Consider the following 26094-nt stretch of genomic DNA (forward strand, 5'->3'; position numbering starts at 1 on the left):
GACGTAGAAACAACATATAAGGCTGTGTGTGAAGTGATCTAGATATAAGCTCCTAGATACAAAAACTCATGGACTCAGTATAGACATTGGGCTTATGACACACTATAACCTACCTGACATCTGACTCCCCAGGTACTTCTCCACTTTTATCTGCTACATCCCCCTCCTCCAACCCCCCCAGCCTGTCTCTCACCCCCTGATGCCTTCAATCACTGCCTTTCTTGCCTACAGCCCAGCATCTGGCTTCTTTACTATTCATTCCATCCAGGAAGCGAATACACTAACTGCAGATGCTTCCTCAGCCTGACGAAGGGTTTTTAAACCCAAAAGCTTGCCAAGATATATTTCTCTAACTATTCAGTTGGTCTAATAAAAGATATCAGATCTACTCAAAGAACCTTGCCTGCCTGTTCTTTAGATCAACATAGCTACAACCAGAAACCCAGTTAACACACACAAGTGACACAAGTTTTGCTTTCAACAGTTTAAGGTGCAGTTTCATGGAAGCCCCTGCACCTATCTCCTTGAAACCTGGCAGGATTCATGCTCTCAGAAGGGGCTACTATCCCTGCTGCTTTCATCCAATTCTGCCAAAAAATGACAAAATTATAGGTATTTTAGTGATTCCCCCTTATAGTACATGGCCAAATCACTTTCAAATCTGATTTGGCTGAATTTGGGACAGCGATCTGAATCACCTAATTGAATCACTGTCCCCTGAATCGTCCGAATCTGAATCCAAATTGAAGGCTGGCTGCTTTGCACAGGCTTATTAGCCAACACATAGTAAGGTGATTACTTAACTTAAAACTGGTATGAAGAATTAAACCATTTACAAATGTGGCACCTTTGTTTTGATACTTGTTGACCATGGACACAAAATCTTGGACATTCATAGTTCTCCTGATCTATCAGGCCCTCCAGATGTTTTTAAATGTTATTCCTGGTGTTATTTTTGTTACACTTCGAAGTAGTAGAAAATTCACTTTGAAGTAGTAAGAACTCCTAGAATCCTAGAGTTAAAAGGGACCTCAGAGGTCATTTTGCCTTTCCCATCTCCCACCCCAGACTCACTGCAGCATTTTCTGATTCTTAAACAAAATAAAAATAAAAATTGTGACCAGCTGGGGCAGGAGGGCAAGGAAAGTATAGTTAATTTAAATAGACTCGGAGACTCTCCTCCCCTTGTCTTTTTATGTCTTCTTCAACTGATCCTTATTCACCCTGTCTTTCAAGTCCTCAAGCTAATGGGCAGGCTTTTAGGGTGTTAACTGTAGGCACTTTAAAATCACTCAATAACATTTGTGGTATCTTATTTCTTTCAGCAGAAGATTCCTCACTGTGATTTTATTATACTAGTTTAAGGCATTCCTTAGAAAAAGTGATACTTTTCAATTTCTGGTTGTGTAGCAGACCTCTTTCAGCTAGAGGACAGGCAGGATTGCTCTCCCTAGTGAGCAGCCTTGTGGTATGGGCAAGTATAGGGGTTGTATCTATGGTCTTGTCCAGGGTTCAAATTACACTCTGACTCTTGTGGGGGGTCTGTGGCGGTGGCAGCCGTAAGCTGGATGGAGCTCCTGCCACCACCACCTGAGTTGCTTAGAAAGGTTCAGGATGGGCCAGGGGGCTCTCATCTCTTATGGGGGGGGCTCAGCCCCCCTCCAGCTTCCTCATAATTCAAACCTTGGTGCTGTCTCTTCCACCTCCTTTGGTCCTCAGAAGGTTTGTTCTCCAAAAATAGTAAGGGACAAACAGCTCCACTTCATAGGCTGCTATTGTGCTTTGATCTTTTCTGGAACATGTGGAAGGATCTTTTCTGGACCACGTGGAAGGATCTCTTTAAGTTGCCGTTCTCTTTCCCGCATTCTGTGCACAAAGGGCCCCTCTAAACATGCAGGTAAAATGCAATGGGATCTAATGCACGATCCACACAATCATACTTCCTGCCATGCCACACATGCATAGCAGAAGGCATGACTGTGGGATCATGCATTAGATCCCATCACACCTTCTTGGTCATGCAGGGGGAGCCTGACCCCAGGCTCCCTCTGGATGGGCAAGAAGGTCACAGCTGGCACATTCTCTGAGCTTCAGGGGTGCGTGAAGGCTGGGAGACTGGACCTGGGGCTGGGAGATTGCAGCTGTATTCTGTGGCTGCCAGGAACCAGCTGGGTGCTAGCACTGGGAGGCACATGGCGGGGACCCAACAGCTGCAGGAGTCCAGGTCCTGGCACTTGCAGGGTGCTGCCAGGACCTAGAGATGGCAGCTGTTGGGGCTCAGCATCCCCTCAATCTCAAGACTCCCTGACATATATCTGGGCATGGTGCACCCCTGTGGCTGGGAGCCCTGTCAGCTGATGGCACTCCCAGCTGTGGGGGATACCCTGCTACAGGTGCAAACTAAAGCTCGATAGCAACCAGCTATACACTTAGCACACATTTTCAAGGTCTAAATTTATAGCTGGTTGGAGCTTTTTATGGTGTGATAAGTACTTTTCCCATGTAGCTGGTCTCAAAGTAATTGTGCAATTAAACAGTTAATTGTGCGATACCTGTAACGCATAGAGGGGGCTAATGAGAAAGAAAAGTCTAGTCAGTTTATTTTTAGCTTTTTAAAAATCATCTATTAACTACCATTTAAATGCTATTTAGCATGATCCTTGCAGCACTGTTTTAATTCTAATTTTAGACCCTGATTCCATGCTGTACTTTGTTCAGAGTGTGTGCAAAAGGCTCTGAGTCAGAGGGTCAGGTAGAGTAGAATCAGTCTCATTAAAAGCTAGCTTCAATAAAGGAATGAAGTTCCTAGAAGACAAGCACCACAACACCTATATTTAGATGCCTGGTTCTTGGAGTGGAGCACAGAACCCTGGGTTAAGCACACAGGTTTCATATAAAACGTGTAGGGAGAGTAAAATGCCTCAGACTAGGATTTTCATAGATTCATAGATGTTAGGGTCGGAAGGGACCTCAATAGGTCATCGAGTCCGACCCCCTGCATAGGCAGGAAAGAGTGCTGGGTCTAGATGACCCCAGCTAGATGCATATTCAACCTCCTCTTGAAGACCCCCAGGGTAGGGGAGAGCACCACCTCCCTTGGAAGCCTGTTCCAGACCTTGGCTACTCTAACTGTGAAGAAGTTCTTCCTAATGTCCAGTCTAAATCTGCTCTCTGCTAGCTTGTGGCCATTATTTCTTGTAACCCCTGGGGGTGCCTTGGTGAATAAAACCTCACCAATTCCCTTCTGTGCCCCCATGATGAACTTATAGGCAGCCACAAGGTCGCCTCTCAACCTTCCCTTGCGGAGGCTGAAGAGGTCCAGGTGCCCCAGTCTCTCCTCATAGGGCTTGGTCTGCAAGCCCTTAACCATATGAGTGGCCCTTCTCTGGACCCTCTCCAGGTTATCCGCATCCCTCTTGAAGTGCACTGCCCAGAATTGCACACAGTACTCCAACTGCAGTCTGACCAGCGCCTGATAGAGGGGAAGTATCACCTCTTTGGATCTATTCATCATGCATCTGCTGATGCATGCTGAAGTGCCATTGGCTTTTCTGATGTTTTCGTCACACTGCCAACTCATGTTCATCTTGGAGTCCACTAGGACTCCGAGATCCCTTTCCACTTCTGTGCCCCCCAGCAGGTCATTTCCTAGGCAGTAGGTGTGCTGGACATTTTTCCTCCCTAGGTGCAGCACCTTGCATGTCTCCTTGTTGATTTGACACACATGGAATTCTTAATATGCTCATTTTGATATTGCCTGCAGGAAACATTGAAGAGAGAAGTCTAATATGTAATCCTGTTCCTCTTTAGGACTTAGCTGCCTCTTTTGGGGTTACAAATAGGCACCTCCATCTACTTGAGATCCACAGCTGAGAACCCTTTCCTGAAGTAGTCTAGTGATTAGTTCATGGGTGTTAAACTCATCCAGTCCTGAGGCCAGATGAGGGGGGTGGGGCCAGTCTATGGACCAGACCAGGCCCATGAATCCCCTCCCCACTCCCCTAGCATTCTGGATCTGGTACTTACTGTAGCTGGTCAGAGACTTGCACTGTGTACAACACAGATCCCAGAGAGACTGGAATTGGAGCTGTGTGCAGCACAGCTTATCTGGGGGTTTGAAGCAGGGATCCCAGACTGGCCCTTGCAGGCACCATGCTGCACATGGTGCTGGCCCTAGCCGGACTGTGCCACACACACCATCTGCTCTTGAGCCTGCTATGGCATGGTCAATCTGGGATTGACTGGCATTACATCCCCAGCCCATTCCAGCTGCTTTGGGATCTGTGCCACATGTATCTGCCTTTGTGGCATAGTCCTGGAGTGGCTAGGGTGGGTACTGCATGTGGTGGGTGTCCTAGGCCCTGTGGGCTGTTTTGCTTAGATCCTAGGGCAGCATGGGGGACCAAATGGTGGGGTTTCACAGGCTGGATCTGACCTATAGGCCATATATTTGACACCTGTGGGTTAGACCATTTGCTTAGGTAGCGGGAGACCAAGGTTCAATTCCCTCCTTTGCCTGAGGGGTTTAAAACCCTCATCTCACTCCATAGTAAAATGCCCTGTTATTGTATTTTATTCAATGACTGCTTAATATAAAATGCATGCACAGTAGTGGAATCTAGGACTTTTTGCCTCTGGTGAGTGCTCAATGTCTACACTGTGGCTGTGTTATAACTCAGCTGTGACAGGCCCAAGTATGTCCTGGATGGATCAAGTAGATGTGCTCTGAGCCCAACTATTGCATTAAGCATTTAGCTGTATTCTGATGGAGCCTAGGTGTTAATTAGCCTTGTCATGATAGAGGTACTTCTGATTATGGACATAAGGAGATCATTAGATGCCTGGGAAATATGGCATACTTACGGAGTTTAGCTACTTTCAATAATAGATGACTGCTTAGTAGGGTTTCAGGATTGCAATTTTGGACTCAGACATCTGGGTCCTACTAAATTCTAAGTCCCATTCAGGTGCATAAGTCTTCTGTTGGATCTATCCTTAAGACTTCTTTCATATTATTGACTTTTTTCACTTTACCTATTAAAAGTCTACTATTTAAAAAAGAAAAAGAAAATAAATGTCTAAATAAATCATCTAGCATTATTAAAAACCATCGTGTCAAGCAATTTTATATATACAAGCCAAAGCATATGATCATGACTAATTAGATGGGAATGTATTGTGCTAAGAGAATAAACTGTAATGTAATTTGGCTATGCAGGGTTATGAAAATCTCTGTCAATAGTTTAATAATGCACTTTACAGGTAGAGACCTTATCATTTGGATTTTATATGAATGAGTAGGATACTTCAAACAAAGATCATTATTATTTTTCCTCCTAATGCTTTTTGTATTTTACTTGGCTTTAATAGCGTTAAGCCTAAAGAGACAGAGTTTTTAGGAACAAAGAGCTTTATAATGATCACTGATGAATATTTTTAAGTAGTAACTGAATATTCTTGAAAGATGAGGAGGGAGGGAGGGAATTCAAATTCATAATAGTCCTACTAATACGAATGAAAAGCCATGTTTAAATTACAAGCTTTTCAGGCAAGGACCTGCTTTATGATAAATCCTGTAAAATTCTAGCCACTTTATTTATACATACAAAATAACTAAATATTAATAGAGCTTTTATATTCCTTTGGGCAGTAAAAAGTCTTAATCCTATACTTACTGGCCAGGTTTACACCTGTGCTTTACTGTGGAGTAGATTAATTAGCGGTAGAGTAAAGCAATACTGTCTACATTTGTGACAGTACTAGGCCACAGTAAGCTAATTAACACTGTCATAAGATAGTACTGTCGGGGACAATACTATCTTATGGCAGAATAATTAACTGCAATTAAACACATGGGTAGATGCTGACTATAGGCATAAATTGTGCCCAATCAGCCCAACCAGCAGGGAGCCAGACTCCAGCCTGTCACCTAGCCACATGACTCTGCTATTTTAGCACCCTTGTGCTGAAGTCGAGCCCCTCCACTGCCCTCTAATGACTAGAAAATGGTATTTAGAGGTTTGCTTTTGGGAACTGGCTTGTAGGTAAAGTAGATATGTATTAGAATAATGGTCCAGGGGAATGGCAAGAGTTAACTGATTCTTAAAATCCTGTTTTTGACAGTTTCCTTCCAGGCCTACTGTGTCTGACACAGACAAGCAGTATACAGACGCACGGGCTGGGAAACTGAAGACATGTACCACACTGTTCCATAACATGAGTTAAGGTGGCATTAGGTCATAGTGCCTAACTGCAGGGCCTTTTGGATTTTTGGTTTTGGTACATGAAGACGGTAAAAGCCCACATTAAGATGTATGTATGTGATGGGTTTATGAAACAATAGAATATGCTGATAGGACAACATGCACAGTAGGCCTGTACGAATTGGGAACTATTCGATTTTGATCTGGATTTGGCCAATTTGGATGCCAGTGATTTGATTCAGAGCTCCAAATCAGTTTTCCACTTCAATTTGGCCAAATTGGCTCCAAAATTTTGGAGCCGATTTGGAGATTTGGCCATAGAGTGTAATGGGGAATCAATGAAATATCTATAAATTTGTTGTTTTGTGGCTGATTTGGATGACACTTGCAGGTATGGTAGCCTCTGCTGAGAGCATGATGCCTGCTAAGATTCAAGGTGATAGGTGCAGGGACTTCTGGGAAACTGCACCTTAAATCCAAAAGCAAAACTCATGTCACACGTGTGTGTTAAGCCACAGTGGGGTGAAAACTGCAGGGGTAGCAGCTCTTGCTGAGGCCACAAATCCTGCCAAGTTTCAAGGAGCTAGATATAGGGGTTTCTGGGAAACTACACCTCAAGCCGCTGACAAGCAAAATCTCGTGATGTAGGTGACACTGTGTGTGTGTTAAGGCACAGGGGGATGAAAACTGCAGGTCTGCTAGGCCCTGCTGCAGCCACAAAGCCTTCCAGCTATCAAAGAGACAGGTGCAGGGGGAGTCTTGGTTCTGGGGCCCTGCACCTCTGGCCATTAACAGGCAAAACTCATGACATGGGTGTTTGTGCCACTGTGTCTATCTTGGGGCACAGGGGGGTGAAATCTACTGCAGGCTTGGATGCTAGGCTCTTACAGGCCATGAAACCTGCCAGCTGTGTGTCTCTTAGGGTGCAGGGTGGTGTGAAAAGAAGTACTGAAGGCCTGGATGCTAGGCCCTGCCAGGCCATGAAGCCTACCAGCTGTGTATCTCTTAGGGTGCGGGGGTGGGGGGGTGAAAAGAACTACTGCAGGTGTGGATGCTAGGCCCTACCAGGCCATGAAGCCTGCCAGCTGTCAAAGAGATAGGTGCAGGGGGAGTCTGGCTTCTGGGGCCCTGCACCTCTGGCCGCTAACAAGCAAAACTCATGACATGGGTGGGTGACACCGTGTGTGTGTTAAGGTGCGCCCTCACTGGTGCTGGGGCCTCTACACAACACGGCAGTGTGCCCCAGTGAGGCCTCCTCCTCCCCTACAGCCTTGGTTTGGTCCACTACTGTAAATGACGGCAGGTCAAAATAACTTAGCTGCCTCGACACCAGTAGCATCAGCAGCAGAATCAAAGGTATCCAAACGGAACTGTCACAGAGCCTTTCTTTTTATAAAGGAATTGACAGCAAGATGTAAACATTTTGTGTTGTGTTGTACATATGATGTTACTCATGGTGTATGATGGCTTAGCTTGTGTTTTTATGTCTATATGTTTATTATGAAAAAAAAAAGGAATACTTAAAAAAATATATCTTAGGAAGATTTTGGGTTGAAAAGCCCTTTGTCAGGGTGAGGAAGTACCTGCAGTTTGTCCCGGATGGAAGGAATAGTGAAGAAGCCAGAGGCTGGCCTGGCACGCAATGCAGCCAAGAAAGCCAGTCAGTGAAAATGGAAATGGAGGCATTAGGGGGTGAGGGACAGGCTGGGTTGGGAGGTGTGGTGGGAAAGGGGGATGTAGCAGCGCAGGTAAAAGTGAAGAGGTACCTGGGGAATCAGATGTCTGGCAGGTTGCAGTGTGTCAGAATTCTGCTGTCAGTGTCTATATTGAGTCCATGAGTTTCTGTACCTACTACCTAGGAGGCTGATGAAGTGCAGTTCATAGGCCCAGCTCTGAAAAGTGGTTTGTACATTCAAACAAGCACCTATCCTCATCACCAAAACTGAAGCCAAATTCCTACAGCTCAAAACACAAAACCTGCCAACTATCTTCAGTAACCCCACAAACTGCACACCAGGATCTATCAAAGACAACAATACCCAACTACCTGTGGGGGCACATTCCTCACTAAAAAAACACTCTGCCTCTAGTCTTTCAGGCCTGATCCTGTGAGGGAACAAATTACAATGCAAACCATTTCACAGCCAGGTTTATGAACTTTACTTCATCAGCCTCCTAGGTACAGAAACTCATGGACTCAATATAGATTAGACAGTGGAATTCTGACACACTGCAACCTGCTGGACATCTGATGCCCCAGGTACCTCTGCACTGCTACATCCCCCTTTCCCCATCCACCTCCCACTCCAACCTGTCCCTCACTCCCTGATGCCTCCATTTCCATTTTTACTGACTGGCTTTCTTGCCTGCATTGCGTGTCAGGCCAGCCTATGGCTTCTTTACTATTCCTTCCATCCAGGACCAGCTGCAGGTACTTCCTCAGCCTGACAAAGGGTTTTTCAACACAAAAGCTGGCATCCTGGACAGCTAAGCTGAGCACACTGGGAGTCTCACAACTGCACTGCAACCAGCAAGCATCAGGCCTGTCAAAGATGTGACAGCTCTGGGCATTCCCCAGCCAGGACTGTGGGCATGTGCATGTTAGCTGGATGTTATGGTGCCTCCTACCCATGTTTCACCAGGGGATTGTTGGTCCTGGCATTTACTGGGCTGCCGTGCTGCCAGCAGTCCCACCAGACCTCCCTACCCTGGCAGGGTGCAGTTTTAGTGCTCATGCCCAGGACCTGGGGCCGCCTCCTTCCCCATAGCCCCAATCCCATACCTCCAAGTTCATCCTGGCAGGGGAATGAGCTCAGCAGGGACATGCTCTTCCCCTGCTGGCTAGTGATGCAGTTAGTGCCCCCTCCAGCTAAGAGTGGGGCATTACCTGGCTTTTAAAAAACTAAAAAAACAAAATCAGTGCAGATGGAGTGAGGAGGGTGGCACTCAGTCTGTCTGCAGGTGGAGCTTGGGGAACCCCAGCAGCGGGAGGTTCACCTTCAAAAACACCAGCTGCTCCATCAAAACAGGATCCAAGCAGGTGCGGTGGGGTGTCACAACATCCTCAGCAATGCTGAACACCCTCTCGTTTGGAACACTGGTTGGTGGACAGGACAGGTGTTGCCGGGCAACTGTGGCCAGATCCTGCTACATCTGGCTGTGGCTTGCCCAGTAGGCCAAGGGGTTGCAGTCCAGTCCGAAGCCTCAGCACTACCTGCCTGAGGATGGGGACTGGTGTGTTTGGACCCTGCATAGAAGCCATGCCTATGGTCCACATTGGCAGTGGCTGGCATGGAGGAGACTGGCTGGTGCTGGTGCTGGGAGTGCTGCCATGGGAAAGTGGATCCCCCTCTTCCACATCCCCTCGCCTCTGCACTTCGGCCTCCCTGACTTTGTTGACCAGCACCTGTGTCCAGTGATTGAGGGTTTTGGCGATGCCAGTGGACATGCTCCCCTTCACCCTTGGGTCCACATTCCCAGCATCATGTGGACCATACTGGACCACCAGGGATCTAGCCATCTCCTGATTCCCTCCTTCAGCTGCCTCACCATTGCCTGCATGTCTGGTGACAGCGGCCTGCCCCAGCCAGGAACACTGATCCCCTGGAACTTTTCCATTTGGTTCTCAAGTTCCCTCACTATGGGGATCCCCTGGCTGAGGAGGGCATCACCAGCACTGAGGGTCTCGGTGGCCTCAAGGAAGGGCTTGAGGACCACCAAGATCTGGGATATGGCACCCCACTCAGCTCTGTTTAGGGGGCCACTGATCCCGATCTCCCCAAGCAAGGCCATCTCATGGATGACCTTCTGTTGCTCCACCAGCCTTTCAAGCATCAAGTATGTGGTGTTCCACCAAGTCTCCACATCCTGCATGATTTTGTGCTGCAGGATGCTCGGCTCAGCCTATTTATCCTGCAGCATCTTGCCCCGCTTGATGCTGCATTGGAAGTATCCTGCCATCTTTCTGCATTTTGAAATCACTTGGCTTGTACCAGTAGTGGTGGTGGCACCATTACCAGCAGCCCTGTCCCCCTCCAAGGCATCTCTCACTATGAGGTGCAGCCTGTGTGCCACACAGTGGATGCCGACAAAGTTGCCATCACGGACAGCCTTCACCATATTGGCCCCATTGTCACTGACCATGAACCCACAGGTGAGCTCAGCTTGCCCAACGAGCCACCCCTGCACCATGCGGTTCATGGCCCCCATTATCTCCGTGTGGGAGTCATCTAGCACCTTCGCTTGGAGGAGAGCCCACCGATGGCCTGACTGATCACACCAGTGCCCTGTGAGGTTGAGGTAGGTGTGATCACCACCCCGGCTGCTCCAGATGTCAGAGGTGAAGTGCAAGGCTACCTGCGGCCCTGCTATATGCAGCTCCTCCCTCAAGTATTCCCTGCATGCTTCATACAGGGAGGGAACCACCATTCTGCTAAAGGTGCTGCATGCAGACACTTTGTAAGATGGGACCAGAAGTGCTATGAGCCACCTGAACCCTGGCCACTCAACTAGGGAAAAGAGCTGGCTATCCAGAGCAAGCATCTCCCCAATGCTCTGGGTGATCTCACTCACTTTTGCAACTTGCCCCCCTCTGTCTTCAGCTTTCCCCCACTGGTCCAGGGTGGCCTGCCTCTGCTTTGGGGGGAAGGGGGCTTTGAGGGGACTTCCCTTTTGGCACACTCACACTGGTGCCAGGCTGAGGAGCAAGAAGGGCAAGGGAATGCTGCTTCCTGAGATGCAGTAGCAGCGCCGTGGTGGAAAAGTGTTTCACGTCCTTGCCCTGGCTGATGTGCCTTCAGCAGCGCTGGCAGATAGCAAACCTGGGATCATTTTCCAGCTCAAAATGCTCCCACACTATACCACTCACCTGCTTCTGGGTTGAGGGTGAGGATGCTGCCTTATTCCACTCCTCAGCAGGCTGAGGCACAACAGCAGGAGGAGCTGCCTTTGCTGAGCCACTTGCCTCCACAACCTCAACCTCCTTTGAGGTGCTGCTTCCCGGAGGAGACCTGGGTCTAGGGGAACTTTGAGGGGTGTGGAGCACAAACTGTGATTCCCCCTCGGTCCCCAGAATTGCTTGAGCCAGGACACACAGCACCCCTGGTTCCAGCTCTAGCTCCTCCTCTGGCAGTGGGAGGCTCATGCTGAGAGATGACATTGGGATGGAGGAGACAGTGATTTTGCTGCTGGTGCCTATTTCTGGACTGAGGGGAGGTGGTACAGGTGCAGGGATGTCAGGTGCAGACACTGCTCCCACCTCCTTGCTTCCACTGGCAGCAGAAGTGTCATGGCTGCTTGGGAAGAGAATGCTTCTATGTTTGGGGGGGGATGGGGGACTTGCAGCTGTTCTCCCCCTACCCTCTCTCCCTCCCCCACCAGAAGACCTGGCACCTGCCTTTCCAGCACGCTTCATATTCATCTTTCCTGTGCTGCAAAAGGTGTGTATCACTCCTTTTGTGTTGTGTGTTTTATTCCCTTTGTGTTGTGTGTGTGCCCTAGACTCTTCTTTGATTGTTTGATTCACTAATAAGTATGAAGGCCTATGTAAAAAATATGTGCTGTCTGTCTTCTTCTCTGCTGGGATGTTTTTATTTTTTATGAATTCTGAATGTGGAGTGTGACTCTGTTGTCTGTTTTATTCCCTCTGTGCTATTCCCTCTGTGTTGTGTGCGTGCACTGGACTCTTCTTTATCAATAACTATATATGGTGTCTTCTTCTGTGATGTTCTATTAATGTGAATGTGTGACTACTACTGTACTTCTTGTTCTTCTGTGCTATAATGTGTACCTAAAATGATGTATCTCCTTCTTCTAAGACCCTGAGTTCTATGTTAGTCTCAATTTGAATCTGACTTGTGTGCTGTCTTCAGTCTCTATGTAAACTAAGTATAATAATATTAATAACTAATAACTACTATATATACTCTGACTGTCTTCTTCTCCTATGAATATCTGATGTTCCTTCTTCAATGTGTGCATATTATAAGTGTGTGCGCGCAATTTGTGTGCCTCTCTGCACAGTGATGGATCACGCTGGCAGGGAAAACACTGAGCTTTCTTTTTTCAAAGTTTGCAAAAAAAAAAGAGAGCAAGTATAAAGTGAAATAAATCAATTGGATAGTATTAAGTTAAGAGACTCAAGCTAAGATAAGCTAAATCCTATCCAATCCTTTCTAACAACAAAAAGGAGCAGGCAAGTTGCAACTCCTGACTATGAAGCAAGCCAGGCATCAGCACAGTACCTTTCTGACGCTGTTCTTCAGACAGAACCAGCTCACAAAAGGCAGAGCAAGCCTGCACACAGAGGCTTTTATGCTGTTTCTATGTCCCTCCCCCCAGACACTGTAATTGGAAAGGCAGTCAGAAAGAAATCATGCTCACTGGCCACCTAGACATGTTAGTCTTTCCCCCCCGTTCCCCCTCCCCCTCATTCTCCCTCCCTCTTCTAAGTTTCTGTTTCCCTATACAGACAGCCTCTGAATCTCTGAATCATTGAATTTTTTCCGAATTGATTTGGAAAGCTAAAAGCAGCTAGTGATTCGATTTGGGCATGCAGATTTGGCCTCCGAATCATCCAAATCTTTTCCAAATCCGAATCGCAGTCCAAAGCATCGCACAGCCCTAATGGACAGTATGATGACCACAAAGAGACCAATCAACAATGCCCAGAGATGAAGAGTCATCAGGGGAGGAAAAGAACACAAAAGGAGGGATTTCAGAGCAGCAAAGTGTCCCTGAGAGGGTAACCCAAGGCCATCATGGACAGAGAGCACATCACCAGCCCATGTCACCCACCCTACTGGGGGTAAGTGGAGTGGGCCTCAGCCTTCAACCTTTAGGCTGTGGACATATGACATTCAAGAAAGAACCTCAGGATAAAGCTCGTATACTGGCCAGATGTATCTTGACCCCATGACAGCTCTAGGACTGGTAGCTATAGAATTGTTTGCATTATTCTTATCTGATATCACCATAAAATTTGCCTATTATCAAATGGAGAGGTTGTGGTCAGTCTGTGCGTTTGGGTTCTCCTGGAGCAAGGTATCTGGGTCATAAATCCAGTGCTAACACCCTCCACCTCCACCCAGAGCCCCAGGCAGAGCAGAGCAGGAGCAGCCGTGGCATAAACTACTTTGTCCTGGCTCAAATTGCTGCTGTCCTGGATGCATGCATAGACACTGCACTTAGGTGTAGTGTACTCCAGCTCAAACTTCTCCAGAGTTTTTTGCTTTGAATTAATTGCATGTGTAGAATGCATGTGTTGACCCATTGAGTCAAGGTATTGAGGACTGAGCCTGGAAGTTCAGAGTTTCTTTGAAACTCATAGAAATCCTAAGGGCCTCCTTCATAAAGAGAGTTAGGTACAAAACCAATATCTGTAGGTTACTCCTGTTCAAGTACCTGTTAAGTATTTCACATTTTCTTAGCAGTGACACTAATATAATAGCAGCCAAAATTACACTGCCTATTACTTCAGATTACAAATCCATTGTTGTCTTCATCTGTGTCTTATTTAAGAAATGCTAGCAAATATTATCTTTGACATACTAATATACTCTTGCTGGTTCTAAAATGTTACTGATTTTTCTGTGGTGAACAATGGCTGAATAAACAATATATTCCAACCATTTTGGAAACACATTTGACAAGCTGCCATGTATTATTCAATTACTGAGTTTGATATCAAATGACACATTTTCAAAGTGACACATTACTCTCATTTTGTATTTATTAAGTGTTTAAAATCTATGTTGAACTGTTTAATCAATGGCATTGGCTTTATACCACTTTAGAGTCATCCCGAAGTATAAATTAAACTTTGGCTTGGTGTCAAGCAGCACTTTAACCCCATGACTCCATGCATTATTGGGATATTTAAAAATATTTTAAAAATCAAGTTCTTGAGAGAAATCAACTCTTGCGACCATATCTAGTCCCAAGGTTTTGCTCTTGGTGAGTCAGTTTCACAGCAATCAGAATGTGAGAGGGTTGCTTACCCTGAGTGCAGCTATGACTCAGTTTCCTCCACTGATTTGTAGAGTAGCAGCTTCTTGTAGGGTAAACAGCAGTCTAAAGCACAGCCTTCACCCTCCCCAGGCAACTTATTTCCTTCTAAGTTCAGAGATGCAGCAGTCCTTTGATCTTATCCAGCTCATCTAATATTTCCCTCATTGGTGCAGAGGATGTTTCTTGCTAGCTGTTCTGGAAATCCCTGTTTGAGGTTCTGTAAACAAAATATAGTGCTAGATCACAATATCATTGTCCCCCCCAGGTTATTTCTTCATTCCCCCACCTCCCTTCCTCCCAGTTCTTCTGAACACTAGTTTCCCCTTGGGCCTGCTTTTACACTTTTTGCCATGTAACCCCATTGCTCCCTCCTTTTCAACAAGAAATCACTACCCACCTTGGCCTTTATGGTTCAGAGAACTCTCACCTACAGACTACTGCTACTGTTAGCTCTATGTTGTAATTGAAGAACAGGACCTATCTTGTATGTAGCTTTTCCTTCCTTCATATTTTATAATCTAAGAGGAAACCTGGCACAGGTGAGATCTGAGGCCTCAGCTCCCCTTAAAGATTCAGCTCACCCTGTCAGCATCCTTTACTGGGCTGGATAATTTTTCTTTTTTTTCCTCTTTAATCATATTGGTTGGTAGTCAAGATTTCAGAATTTGCTGTCAGGCAAGACAATGTGTTTATCCAAATTGTTGGCCCATTGTCTCATTTCTTAAGAAATTTAAAATGGAATATTGCTGCTAAACCAATTGCCCAAAGGAATCCTTCTTGTTCTGGTTTGGACTATTATATCAGCTTGTCATTTTCTTTTTAATGTAATATTGCTTACAAGGCCACTAGATCTCCAGTCTGTGATGTGAGACTGAACATATCTGCAATACTTACATTTTTCTTATGTGCAGCTCCTATGAAATCAGTAGTTAGGTTCATTTAAAACTGGAGAGACATAGCAGTGAATCAGGGTTTGTAACCCAGAGTTGTGATTTATACGATTGCTGTTTAAAAATTCAATAAAAATTCAAATACTTAAGTAATAACATTTCCTAGGAATTCCCTAGCTGCCAGCAGTTCTGCTTCTGAGCATATGGAGCATTGCCTTAGTCTGAACAGCTAGGCAGCTGGTTCCTAACTAAGTCCCAGTGGGATTCACAAACCAGGCAAAGCAGTGCCAAAGTTTTTTACTGCATCTTGCCCTTAGTGAATAACCATGTAATGCAGGATACTGTAATAGAAATTCCATTCATTTATTCTAAAGTAGCATACACATTTTGATTACTAATACTAAACAGCTTGCTTCATCCGTAGGTCATTTGTTCCCCAGATGATTAGTCTAAGGTCACTCTCTTTCCTGCTCCTCATTCAAGTTTATATCTGGAGAAATTCAAAAGTGCCACTGTCTTGTTAGGCATGAATGCTATGGTTTAAAGGCCATATAAAGATTTTCCTGGATCAATAAAGATCCAGGAAAAATGCCAAGAACAGCAACAGGAATTGTACATAGGCAGACAAGGTTCTTTGGGTGAATCTGATATCTTTTATTAGACCAACTTTTTTGTTTTCCAACTATTTAAGTTGGTCTAATAAAAGATATCAGATTCACCTGAAGAACCTTGTCTGCCTATGTCCTTAGACCAACACCGCTACAACCTACACCCCAGGAACTGTATATGGCCTTTATTGATTTGACCAAAGCCTTCAACTCTGTTAACTGTGAGGCTCTGTGGAAGATCTTATCGAAGTTTGGCTGCCCAGGGGAATTTATCACCATCCTAAGACTCCTTTATGACCAGATGCCTGCCTCCATTCTATGCGGTGGCTGTGCAATGGAGCCCTTTACCATTCAAACTGGCATCAAACAGGGCTGCATGTTTGCGCCAATTTTTCTTTCCATCTTTCTTGACGTCATCAAGATGCTCATCTGGGACTGTCTGCCATATGGTATAGGCATTAAGTACAGTGTGCCTGATGAGGATGAGCTGGGAACTTAGAGCCTTTCTACCTGGGGTGTATCTTCCTCCTGCTTTCCTGCCATGTCTTGATGGTATAAGAAAGTTAGGAGGTTCCTCTGGAGTTGGAATGTCCCTCCACCCTCAGGCTGGCTGAGTTCAAGGGCAAGTGACCTGGGGCTCTGTCTCTTCTACACCCTGTCCATGTGCCAACTAAAATAAAGCCACAATGCTGATAAAGGCTTGGCTGCCACACAGTTTTAACCTAATCTATTGCGCCCCTCTGGAACTTGGATTAACTCTTTCCCCTGCCCAGATCAAAGTCCAGAGTAACCAGATGAAGCTGCCCACCATTCCTTTTAAAGGGGAAAGTCTGTGAATACCAGCTCTCTCTGCCGGGTTTCCTTTGGGTCTTGTCAGTGTACTTCCTCCCAGGTCGACCCTGTTTCCGTGGGCAATGCAACTTTAAAATAAAAGAAGACTGAAACTCAAAATAGCCTGGCATCTGGTGTAGTGCCACCCAGGGACTAGGACTCATGTGTCTGAAGTCCAGTTCTGTGGGCTTACTCCTGCAGTGGGTGCCACCAATCTTGGCTTCTGCTGCTGGTGTTTGGGGTTGAGGTGCTCCTGGCTCTCCCTCGTGCCGGCTTGTGCATGCTCTCCCAGCATCCTGTCTGGGCACTGCCAGGCATACAGGGATGCTCAATGCAGTCCATGCTGCTCAGGCTCCTGCGCTGCTTTCCAGGGCTTGCTGGTGCCCTGGATGCCTTTTTATGATATCAGAAGCAATGTGACCTTCCACACTCAGGGAGAGCATGTTTTAAAGCATGCTGGAAATGCCACGTGTCTCAGCTTCTTGGGCAAGGGTCACTGCGGAGAAGGTAAGCGGCTCTTCCGTCTGCACCAGGCTTTGCTCCCCCAGCAGGTGGGGTTTTTTTGGGGGAAGGGGGGAACCCTCCCTGCTCCTGGGATCTCTGGGAGCCCCGTTGCCCATCGTGGTGACATACAGGATGGACAGCAACTTTTTCAACTTCTCCTACCTCTGTGCCAAAACCAAAATTACTTGGCCTTGAAAGTGGAACTTCAGTATGCCAATGATTGTGCTATCACCACTGCTACTATAATTTAAAGATTTCTTTTAGTTTTTATTAAGGATACTGCTTGAAATGGAAAAGGCTGATTAGAGGAATTTCAAGGCCAGATTCACTTGCATTCTCTTGTTGCTCGACACCTCTTCAGTGATGTAAATAATCCATTAAACCATATTAACTGGTCAAGGAAGCTTGATTCACAGCTACTTTGCCTCTATAGAACACTACACATCACTTGAGGGGCACTAGTTAATCTGGATGTAGTGCTGGATGACAACCGTTGCATGCATATGTTTTTAAATTGTCCAAGTGCCTGAATACTGGTTCCAGTTATCAGTAGTGTTTCTGTTGGCATAGAATAATAGAAAAGTATGCCTGGAAGGGACCTTAGGGGTCATCTAGTTCAATCTTAAGCATGAGGCTGGATCATTCCTATCCAAACCATCCTCTACAAATGCATTGTCTAAATTATGAACAATTTGTTACTGTTACATTTTGCTGAAATCATTGGGATTTTTTAAGGCAGTAATACTAACACACAGTGACCATAACTAGGATTAAACTGGATGATTCAATAGTTAAGAGAAAGCTAATGGAGATATTGGATTTAGTTTAGGAACTTATTTGTTGGTTTGTTTTTTGGGGAGCTACATATGGAATTTACACTGTTGATAATGGTACGTGTAACTTCCCTTCAAGGATGATTCTTAGAAAACCAGCTCTTAAAAATGAATACACATACCGTTCCTGCTTTTAAAAGGTGTAGGGGGTTCATATGCCATATGCTGGAGTTCTAGCTTGTGAACGTGGTGTTAGAACAATAATCTGGGGGGAGTCAGAGACAAAAAAGGCTGTTTGAAAGTTGCTTTCAACTGGACATGGAAAGAAATTATCTTTAATGATTTCTCTCCTATTTTTCTAGATCTGAACTGCAAATTACCCTCTTCAAGTAAGAAACTTGTAATTGTATCTTCCCTATAGAAGTGGTATTTCAACAGATGCTATATCAAAGAACTGCTGAATGATGGATACGTGATGTGTTTATAGATAGTTATATGCTCTAATTATTTTGAAGCATAAGGAGCTATAGTAGAGACACCAGGAGAACATATTTTGTCTGCATTTATGCTGCCTGAAAAATTATGCCTCAAGACTGATTCAAAATGATGTTTCTAAAGAGTATTTTATTAAAAAGGAGATGCTTGGTTATGAGAAATGGAAATGCCTGGACAAGAGACCAGGAGGTAATCGTTTCATTATCAGGCACCTCTGCTAAATCTCTTATAATGCCAAGCAGAGAAGATTCTGGTGGTGTGCATTGGCATGGATGCACCCCCTTTCAGTCAATGCAACCATGAAAACAGAAGACAGGGATTTTTTAAATTCCTGAAATTGGGTATGAATCTCCCCTCCCTTCTGTTTCATGTTCAGTGGAACCTCCTCTTTCCTTCCCTTTTCCTTCCCCCTCCCCTCACAATGCTGCTGCTGTCTCCAGCTGCTCTGTAGGGTGGGGGTGAGGAGAGGCTCCAGAGCTGCTCCTGTCTGTTCCAGGCATAGTGGGAACTGGGTTTAGCAGCAGTGTTGGGCAGGTTTCCATTCTGTGCATGGTTCCTTTGGGTGTTCCCTATCAGCCCAGAACAGGCATGGGGGAAGTAGTCTGTAGGTATACTACATTTGAACCAGAGTTAGTTATCTCTGTATAATTCACAGCTCCTAGTACATTCTGCTGTTTAACAGTATGAATTTAAACAAATAACTTCAAGTTGTTCCTTGGTTTTTCTTGCCCCTTTAGCTTGATGTCCTCCTATTTCCTGACCTGGGTAAAGGACTCTAGCCTGATGATTGACTTTTCTGGCTCACCTAAAATGTATAATTATAATTCTCTTTTAAAGCCATTTTTTCAAAGTAATAGCATTTATAAAGAACTCAATCCTTTCATTTTTTAAATTTTGACCAATTTTCCATGTTTTACAAACTACATTTAACAATTCTTCCAATAAGTTAAAATAATCAGAATAGAATCAGAATAATCCAACAATCAGATTAGAAACCCATTTTCCATTATGCATATTAGACATATATCTGTACTTACACAGTGCATGGTGATCACATTTCATTTTCTTCACTACCGTCTGCTTCCTTTATTGTTGGGGTTCTTCAGGAAAAATGCTGACATTCTATGGCAAATCCCATAACCTGTTGAAGTGTCTTTGGCCTTCTTTCTCTGATCTTGATAAGTACGTCCACATGTAGCTGACCAGCTACATATTTATTCATTGCAAATTTATTCTGAAGGTCCATTATAGAAGCTGAATGTGTCAAGAAAGCAAGATTCCTGAAGTTTCTCAGCCCATTCAGGTGGTCTCTCTCTTTTCTTTGGTCTACCTTTTTTGTGTGTCTTGAACAGCTTGGACAGATGGCTGGCTCTGAGCTGTACATTAAGTGTTAGTACCAAATTTGGGTGACTTGTCCTATTTTCTTCATTTTCGTAAAAGCTTGGCCAATCAAGTTAGCTGCTGGAACTCCGGCTGTTCATCTTTCTGGCCATTCATTTAGGCTACAAGTTTGATGTAAACCAAACACATTTCCATAATAGGAATTGTTTCTTTTAAAAGTAGTAGGTTATTGGATCTGAGAGAACTAAACTTCGTACTTTATGGCCTCTATAGATTGCAAGCTGAAAAACTGTTGTTAATATCCTGTTTTATCTAAGTTCTCTGATTAGGACTTCCTCCATGGTCTGTAATTCTGTGAATTCCTTCTCCAGCTGTTGTTTTAACTCATTAATTTGTTGTTGCTGTTAGGGTGTCCCAAGGTGGCCAAAACTTCTTGGAGAACATTTTGGTCCATGGTAAACATGTTGCCAGTCACCTCAAAGATCTATTTTAATAATTCTAGATTAGGAAATTTGAAGTTAAGTTTCAACCTTACCCAGGAAATTTGTTATTGCTTCCCCAATAGTGATTTTCTGTCTGGTTGCAAACAACTTTCTGGGAATCTCTTGAGATTGCTTTGATTCTTCTTTTAAAATCTTCAGCTACTCTATCTTTTTTTTTTTTTTTTGCAGTCTCCATCTTTTGTGCTATTTCTTTTTTTAATTCCACTTGGCCATCTATGAGTTTGGCAACTGCCTCCATTACTTGTTCCCTCATGATATTTCTGTCTATAAATTATCCCACTCCTCACAACAAGGTTGCCCACCTTTGACTTGAGCAGTTAACATTTTGGGGCTTTAATGCATGGTTTTCATTAGAAGAAACAGATGATATGCTAGGTGTCTTAAATGTAGTCTTGCTTATTTTAAAAAATGTATACAAAATCTATCTAGTACAAAAGAAGTGAATTTTAGCAGCCCTTTGATTGATGGCAGCCATCTCCTACCTTTAGCAAAACAATATTCGAGAGCAACATGATACTGCAGTTAAAAATTAAAAGATACATTTATACTAAATCCCTGTTTTCAAATATATATAACTTTGCCCAAAAATACCTTAGAATCCAAATACCTTCTACTATGGATGATCTTCAAGTGACATTTTTTACATTAAACCCAACTGGTCAGTGTCTTTTGAAATTAGCTAAAGGGAGAGAGAGAGAGAGAGAGAGCGGAGACCAAGTCCAACAAAATCTAGTCATGTGCCTGTGTGTACTGCTTCACAGTGAACATAAGAACAAAAGAGCCATACTGGGTCAGATCAATGGTCCATCTTGCCCAGTATTCTGTCTTCAATATTGGCAAATGAGCATATGAACTGGGCAAGTCTAATGTAACACCTTTCCTGGTATCAATCATCGTTAGTTGAAATATCAGTGGATGTTATCTGATTAGAAATGTGCAGGTTAGAAAAAAATTGTAATCTATATTTAAAGTTATTTTTCCTATTTATTTTACTGGGAGAATGTTATGAATCTTTTTTACCTGAGAGTACTGAGCAAAAAGAATTAATTTAAACTCATCTGTCATGCAATGATGCAGATTAGTTCACTAGAATTAAATTTAGTTTAGTATCTTTTAGAAATTAATTAGGTGCTTAAAGCCCACTCACTTTTAGACTGGATTACTAAATTTTCTTTAAAAAATGGCATGAGAGAGATCATGATAACAAATGATATTTCTTGAACACTGATCTGGCAAAGACTTAATGCACTTGACTAACTTTTTGCAGTTTGAATGGTCTTCTGAAGCCAATTAGATTATCTGTAGGACATAAAATTAAATAAATGCATAAATCTAAGCAGGATTGGGGTCTTTTTTGGTGGCTGTAACTCCAAACCTTATTCTTATCAACATTATGCACTGCACCGTAGGCTTAATTTTATAGACTTTATTTTAAATCAGAATGCACTACTTCCAATTTGACTTGGTGCAACAGAACATTTTCTTAAATGTACTCCGTAATTCTGGACTTCGGAATGCATAGACCATAGGATCAATGACAGCATTGCACAAGATGAGTGTACCATTCACTTGAAAAATTGACATGTAACAAGCACAGTAAGGATTGTGTGGGCAAAACTGCATAAGAAGGATGTGAAGAACAAAGGGTGCCCAGCAGAAAAGAAAAACACCAAGGAAAATAGTTAATGTAATGGCCCCTTTCGTGTTTGTTCTCTGGTGAACTGTACTAGTAGGCAGTGAAGCAATTTTTTTGGCATGTGATCGTGCAAGCAGAAACATGTGGATATAGAGGCATAATATAAAAATTAACATCAAAGGGAACAGGATAGTGAAAGAAATTACTACAGCTGTTTCATGGGAGAAAATGGCAATGGCAATGCCACTTCCAGCACAAAAGGTCCAGATTGCTGCCAGGATGATTAATGCACGCTTCAGTGTCATGATGTTATGGTATCGCAATGCATAGAAGATAGTTATATATCTGTCAGCTGCAATAGTTAGCAAGCTGAATATTGACCCCAGTAAAGAAAGAATGAACATGGAATCTATGACATCATCCATCTTGGTCTCAAAGTCTCCACGAGGCTTCAAATACCCCATTTTGCATAAAATAATCAAGATATTTTCCAGAGTTTTGTACAGACTACCCAGCATATCTGAAACTGCTAAGCTGCAGATAAAAAAGTACATGGGCAAGTGGAGATTCTTATTCCTGATCACAGCTATAAGGACAAGTAGGTTTTCCAGTATTCCAACAGCAGCAATTGTGAAAAAGACTTCTTCTGGTACCACAACCTGCGTACAGTCTGTTCTGTTCAAGGAGAGAGCACTGATATTTTCAGATGATGGAATGCTTGTCTGCCCTAAAAGTCTTATTATTTCAGAAGCTCTGTCAGTCCTCATTTCTTCTACTTGTGGAAAAAGATATTTTATTACTACTCAGGCTTGACTTCACTGTGATATTCACTTGTCAATAAGATAATCTCTTTTGTGATGAAGACTTTTTTGGTTTTGTCTTGAACAATTGTACGATTTAACCAAAATGTACTGAACCACCTACAACAAAAGGTACAGAAAAGTAAGTGACAAAAATACATGTGTGTCAAAATTAGATACCTGAATTATAACTTGTTCATTCCATCACATTCAATTAGTATTTGTCATTACTAGGAGTAGGTAAACTGGTTGGATAAAATAAGGCTCCAGCTCAAATCTCAAAGGGAAACAAAATGCAAATTCCTTTTCCTAAGTTCACAGAAGTTAGGTAAGTGTATTTCCCTTCTGCCAACAGGCCTCCTTTTTCAAAGCTAATCTTTGAGTTTCCGAGTGTCTGGCAATCTTAACAGGCCAAGATGTTTGCTTTCAATAATTCTGGCACTTTCCATAAGATTGGCATTACTATTAAAAACAAATTAGACAAATGCCAATAGAAACCATTGTGGAGAACAACAATATATTTACAACTGTGCTTCTGATACTGACACAAAATATCCCTTATTTAGTTGTACAAAATATGAATATTAGTAAATGTTTATGTTTTTCAGAGCCATATTAAAGGTTATTTAACAGGCAACTATTTTTTCAAATAAATCATTATATCAATATATCTTTAATTTAGATTCAGATCCAAAGGAAAACCTTGAACATACAACTTAGAACAGAGTCATAGAATCAAAGAACCAGAAGGGACCTGTACGATCATCAAGTCAGGTCCCCTGCTATGGGCAGAAAGTATTGGGCTCAGATGAGCTTGGCAAGGTGCCTGTTCAGCCTAGTCTTGAACACCTTCAAGGTAGGCAACTGCACCACCTCTGCTGGGAGTGTATTCCAGATTCTGGTGGCCCTTACAGAGAAGAAGTTTTTCCTTATATCCAACTTGAATTTACCCTCTATTAGTTTATGCCCATTGGTCCTTGTCCTCCCCTGTGGTGCCCTCCTGTACAGTTGCTCTCCTAGCTCTTGATACTCCCTCCTGAAGTACTTGTAGGCAGCTATCAAGTCACCTCTCAGCCTTCTCGTCCTCAGGCTGAACAGGCCCAGTTCCTGGAGTCTCTCCTCAAAGGGCCTACCCTCCATGCCCTTAATCAAATGGGTGGCCATTCTTTGTACCCTCCTGAGCATATCTATGTCCTTCTTGAAGTGTGGTGCCCAGAACTGGGCACTGTACTCCAGCTGAGGCCTCACCAATGCTGAATAGAGAGGGAGGAGTGTCTCCCTGGATCTATTGGCCACACAGTGGCTGATGCATGCCAGAGTTTTATTGGCCCTTTTGGCAGCCTTATCACACTGTTGGGTCATATTCATCTTCCAGTTGATCGTGACCCCCAGGTCTTTTTCAGATGTTTGCCAGCTATCACCCATTGTATATTTGTGGTGAGGGTTCTTCCTACCCAGGTGAAGGACCTTTAACTTCTCCTTGTTAAACCTCATCTGATTTTGTGCTGTCCATAAGTCCAGTCTATCAAGGTCCTCTTGGATCTTTTCCATATCCTCTGGTATGCCCGCATTTCCCCACAGTTTGGTATCATCTGCAAACTTAATCAATGTGCTTTCTACCCCTTCATCCAAATCGATAATGAAAATATTAAATAGCATGGGTCCAAGCACCGGTCCCTGGGGGACCCCACTGGAGACTGCCCTCCAGGATGAGGTCATCCCATCAATTACCACTCTGGCCTCTGAGCCAGTTGTCCACCCACCTCACTGTAGACTGGTCCAGTACTTTCCAGTTTGTTAGAGAATCTCATGTGAGACAGAGTCAAAAGCTTTACTGAAATCTAAGTAAATGATGACGTATTTGTTTCAACATATAGATGACTTTTTTTTTTTTTCATTATGACTATGCTCCAGCTCTTAGGAGAGTTAATAGAAATCTTTCCAGAGGTAAATCTTATTCTGCTGTTCGTGAAGCTGTAAATGGATAGAATGTTTCATTTGTCTTGGGTATAATCTTGAGACAGTAGGACTTTGGTCTTTTGGTAATTCTGAAGCCCCCAATTATGAAAAACATGTATTGCTTTTTTCTTAATGTCCCTTCCTGTGAATGGTTAAAACTACCAGGAGAATGAGACTGTATGTTTAATACAGTGTTTAGTCAGTTGATAATTTTATACTGCCTAACTCTAGAAAACCTGGATGTTTTGTTTAGAGTGAAGGTAGTTAAACGCTGCAGTGAAATTTATTGTTTCAGGGAGGGCAGTGCAAAAGCCTTATTGACACTATGGGTGAACAAAGAAAGCTATCTTTAACTGAAGTGTCAGGAATGGGTGCATCTGATCGGCACTTGAAAATAGTGCAGCCTCAATTTAGACAGCTGTTTCCAGTACTTTGATTACAGCTCAGTAGTACTGAGTCAGTGAGTTCTCTGCTGAGATTACCAGCAGGATCTCATTTATTTTCATGTTTTTGAAGAATCTTATAACATCAGGTACTGGACTAACTTCATCAGTTTGCTTCATTTTAGGTTTAAAGAAAAGCAGTCAGAAGAATGACCATGTTTATTTGGCAGCAAAAACTAATGTGGAGTTAAAGCCTTACATTATACTGCATAGATTTGCACCCCTGGTCATTTCCTAATGGCAGGCTGGTCTAACTGAACACGTTCTATACAAACAGGGCATGGGATTTTGGTGGGTTAAGGATGGAACTAGTACTGAGAATGAGAGATTCAGCTTTTTCTATAAATTGAATGGGATTTTTCCAGAGACTCTTTTGGAGCTACTGACACAGATAAGCTTTATGATTTATAAAGCTAGCATTCTATTTCAGAATAATTTTATTTTGCTATGCGATTCATTTAATAAAAATAGATAAAATCACATTTCAGTGGGATTTAAGCAAACAACTGAGTGGGTAAAATGAACTTATTAAATCTTGTTCTTTTAAATTTTTTTTTTAGCTCAAGGATTTTTCTTTATACTCAATTGCTATCACTCTACCTATTTTCCCTGAGCGCATAATACACTCAAAGTGGATAGTGGTAGATACTCATTGTAAGAGACTTGGAGGATAACGTATGTCAATAATATAAGCTTGCATCAATGAAAATGTATTAAGCCTAGGCTATTTGTACAGAGTACAATGTAATGCCATATAGAAAGAGTGAAATTATCTTGAGTCCCAGAAGCTGTATAATTATGTTGGTGCCTGGGCTAATTAAGCCTGCTTTCATAGCTGCATAAATCCAGCCAGGCAGAAAGTAAAGCTCACATAGTTCTACTGCTTCTGATACCAAAGCTAGCTAAGTCACAGTATCGGTATACAGCACTGAATTATGATGTATAGAGATACCCTTAGTGTCCAGAGTATTAATGAGGAGAATAGATCAATTACTGTAAATTGGATTACATATTTCTCTTGTTGAATATATGATTTAGAAGCTTTGCAGAATTATTTTCTTATTAAACAATGCTTTTTCCAGACTTGACAGCAATGCAGTA

The 26094-nt window shown here is 43.4% G+C and overlaps 1 protein-coding gene across 1 annotated transcript in view; it reads right to left on the minus strand.

Annotated features, from left to right (window-relative positions):
- Positions 1-26094, minus strand: part of MC2R (melanocortin 2 receptor) — an 85227-nt gene that overhangs the window by 39223 nt on the left and 19910 nt on the right. The window contains exons 2-3 of the mRNA XM_019490615.2: positions 19349-22711; positions 14201-14427 (exon numbers count right to left, since the gene is read on the minus strand). Coding sequence (XP_019346160.1) covers positions 21602-22558 — 957 coding nt within the window. The 5' untranslated portion in view covers positions 22559-22711 and the 3' untranslated portion in view covers positions 14201-14427; positions 19349-21601. The remainder of the gene's footprint in view (positions 1-14200; positions 14428-19348; positions 22712-26094) is intronic.

Source organism: Alligator mississippiensis, chromosome 3 (genome assembly GCF_030867095.1).
Source record: "Alligator mississippiensis isolate rAllMis1 chromosome 3, rAllMis1, whole genome shotgun sequence".
Taxonomy (NCBI): domain Eukaryota; kingdom Metazoa; phylum Chordata; order Crocodylia; family Alligatoridae; genus Alligator; species Alligator mississippiensis.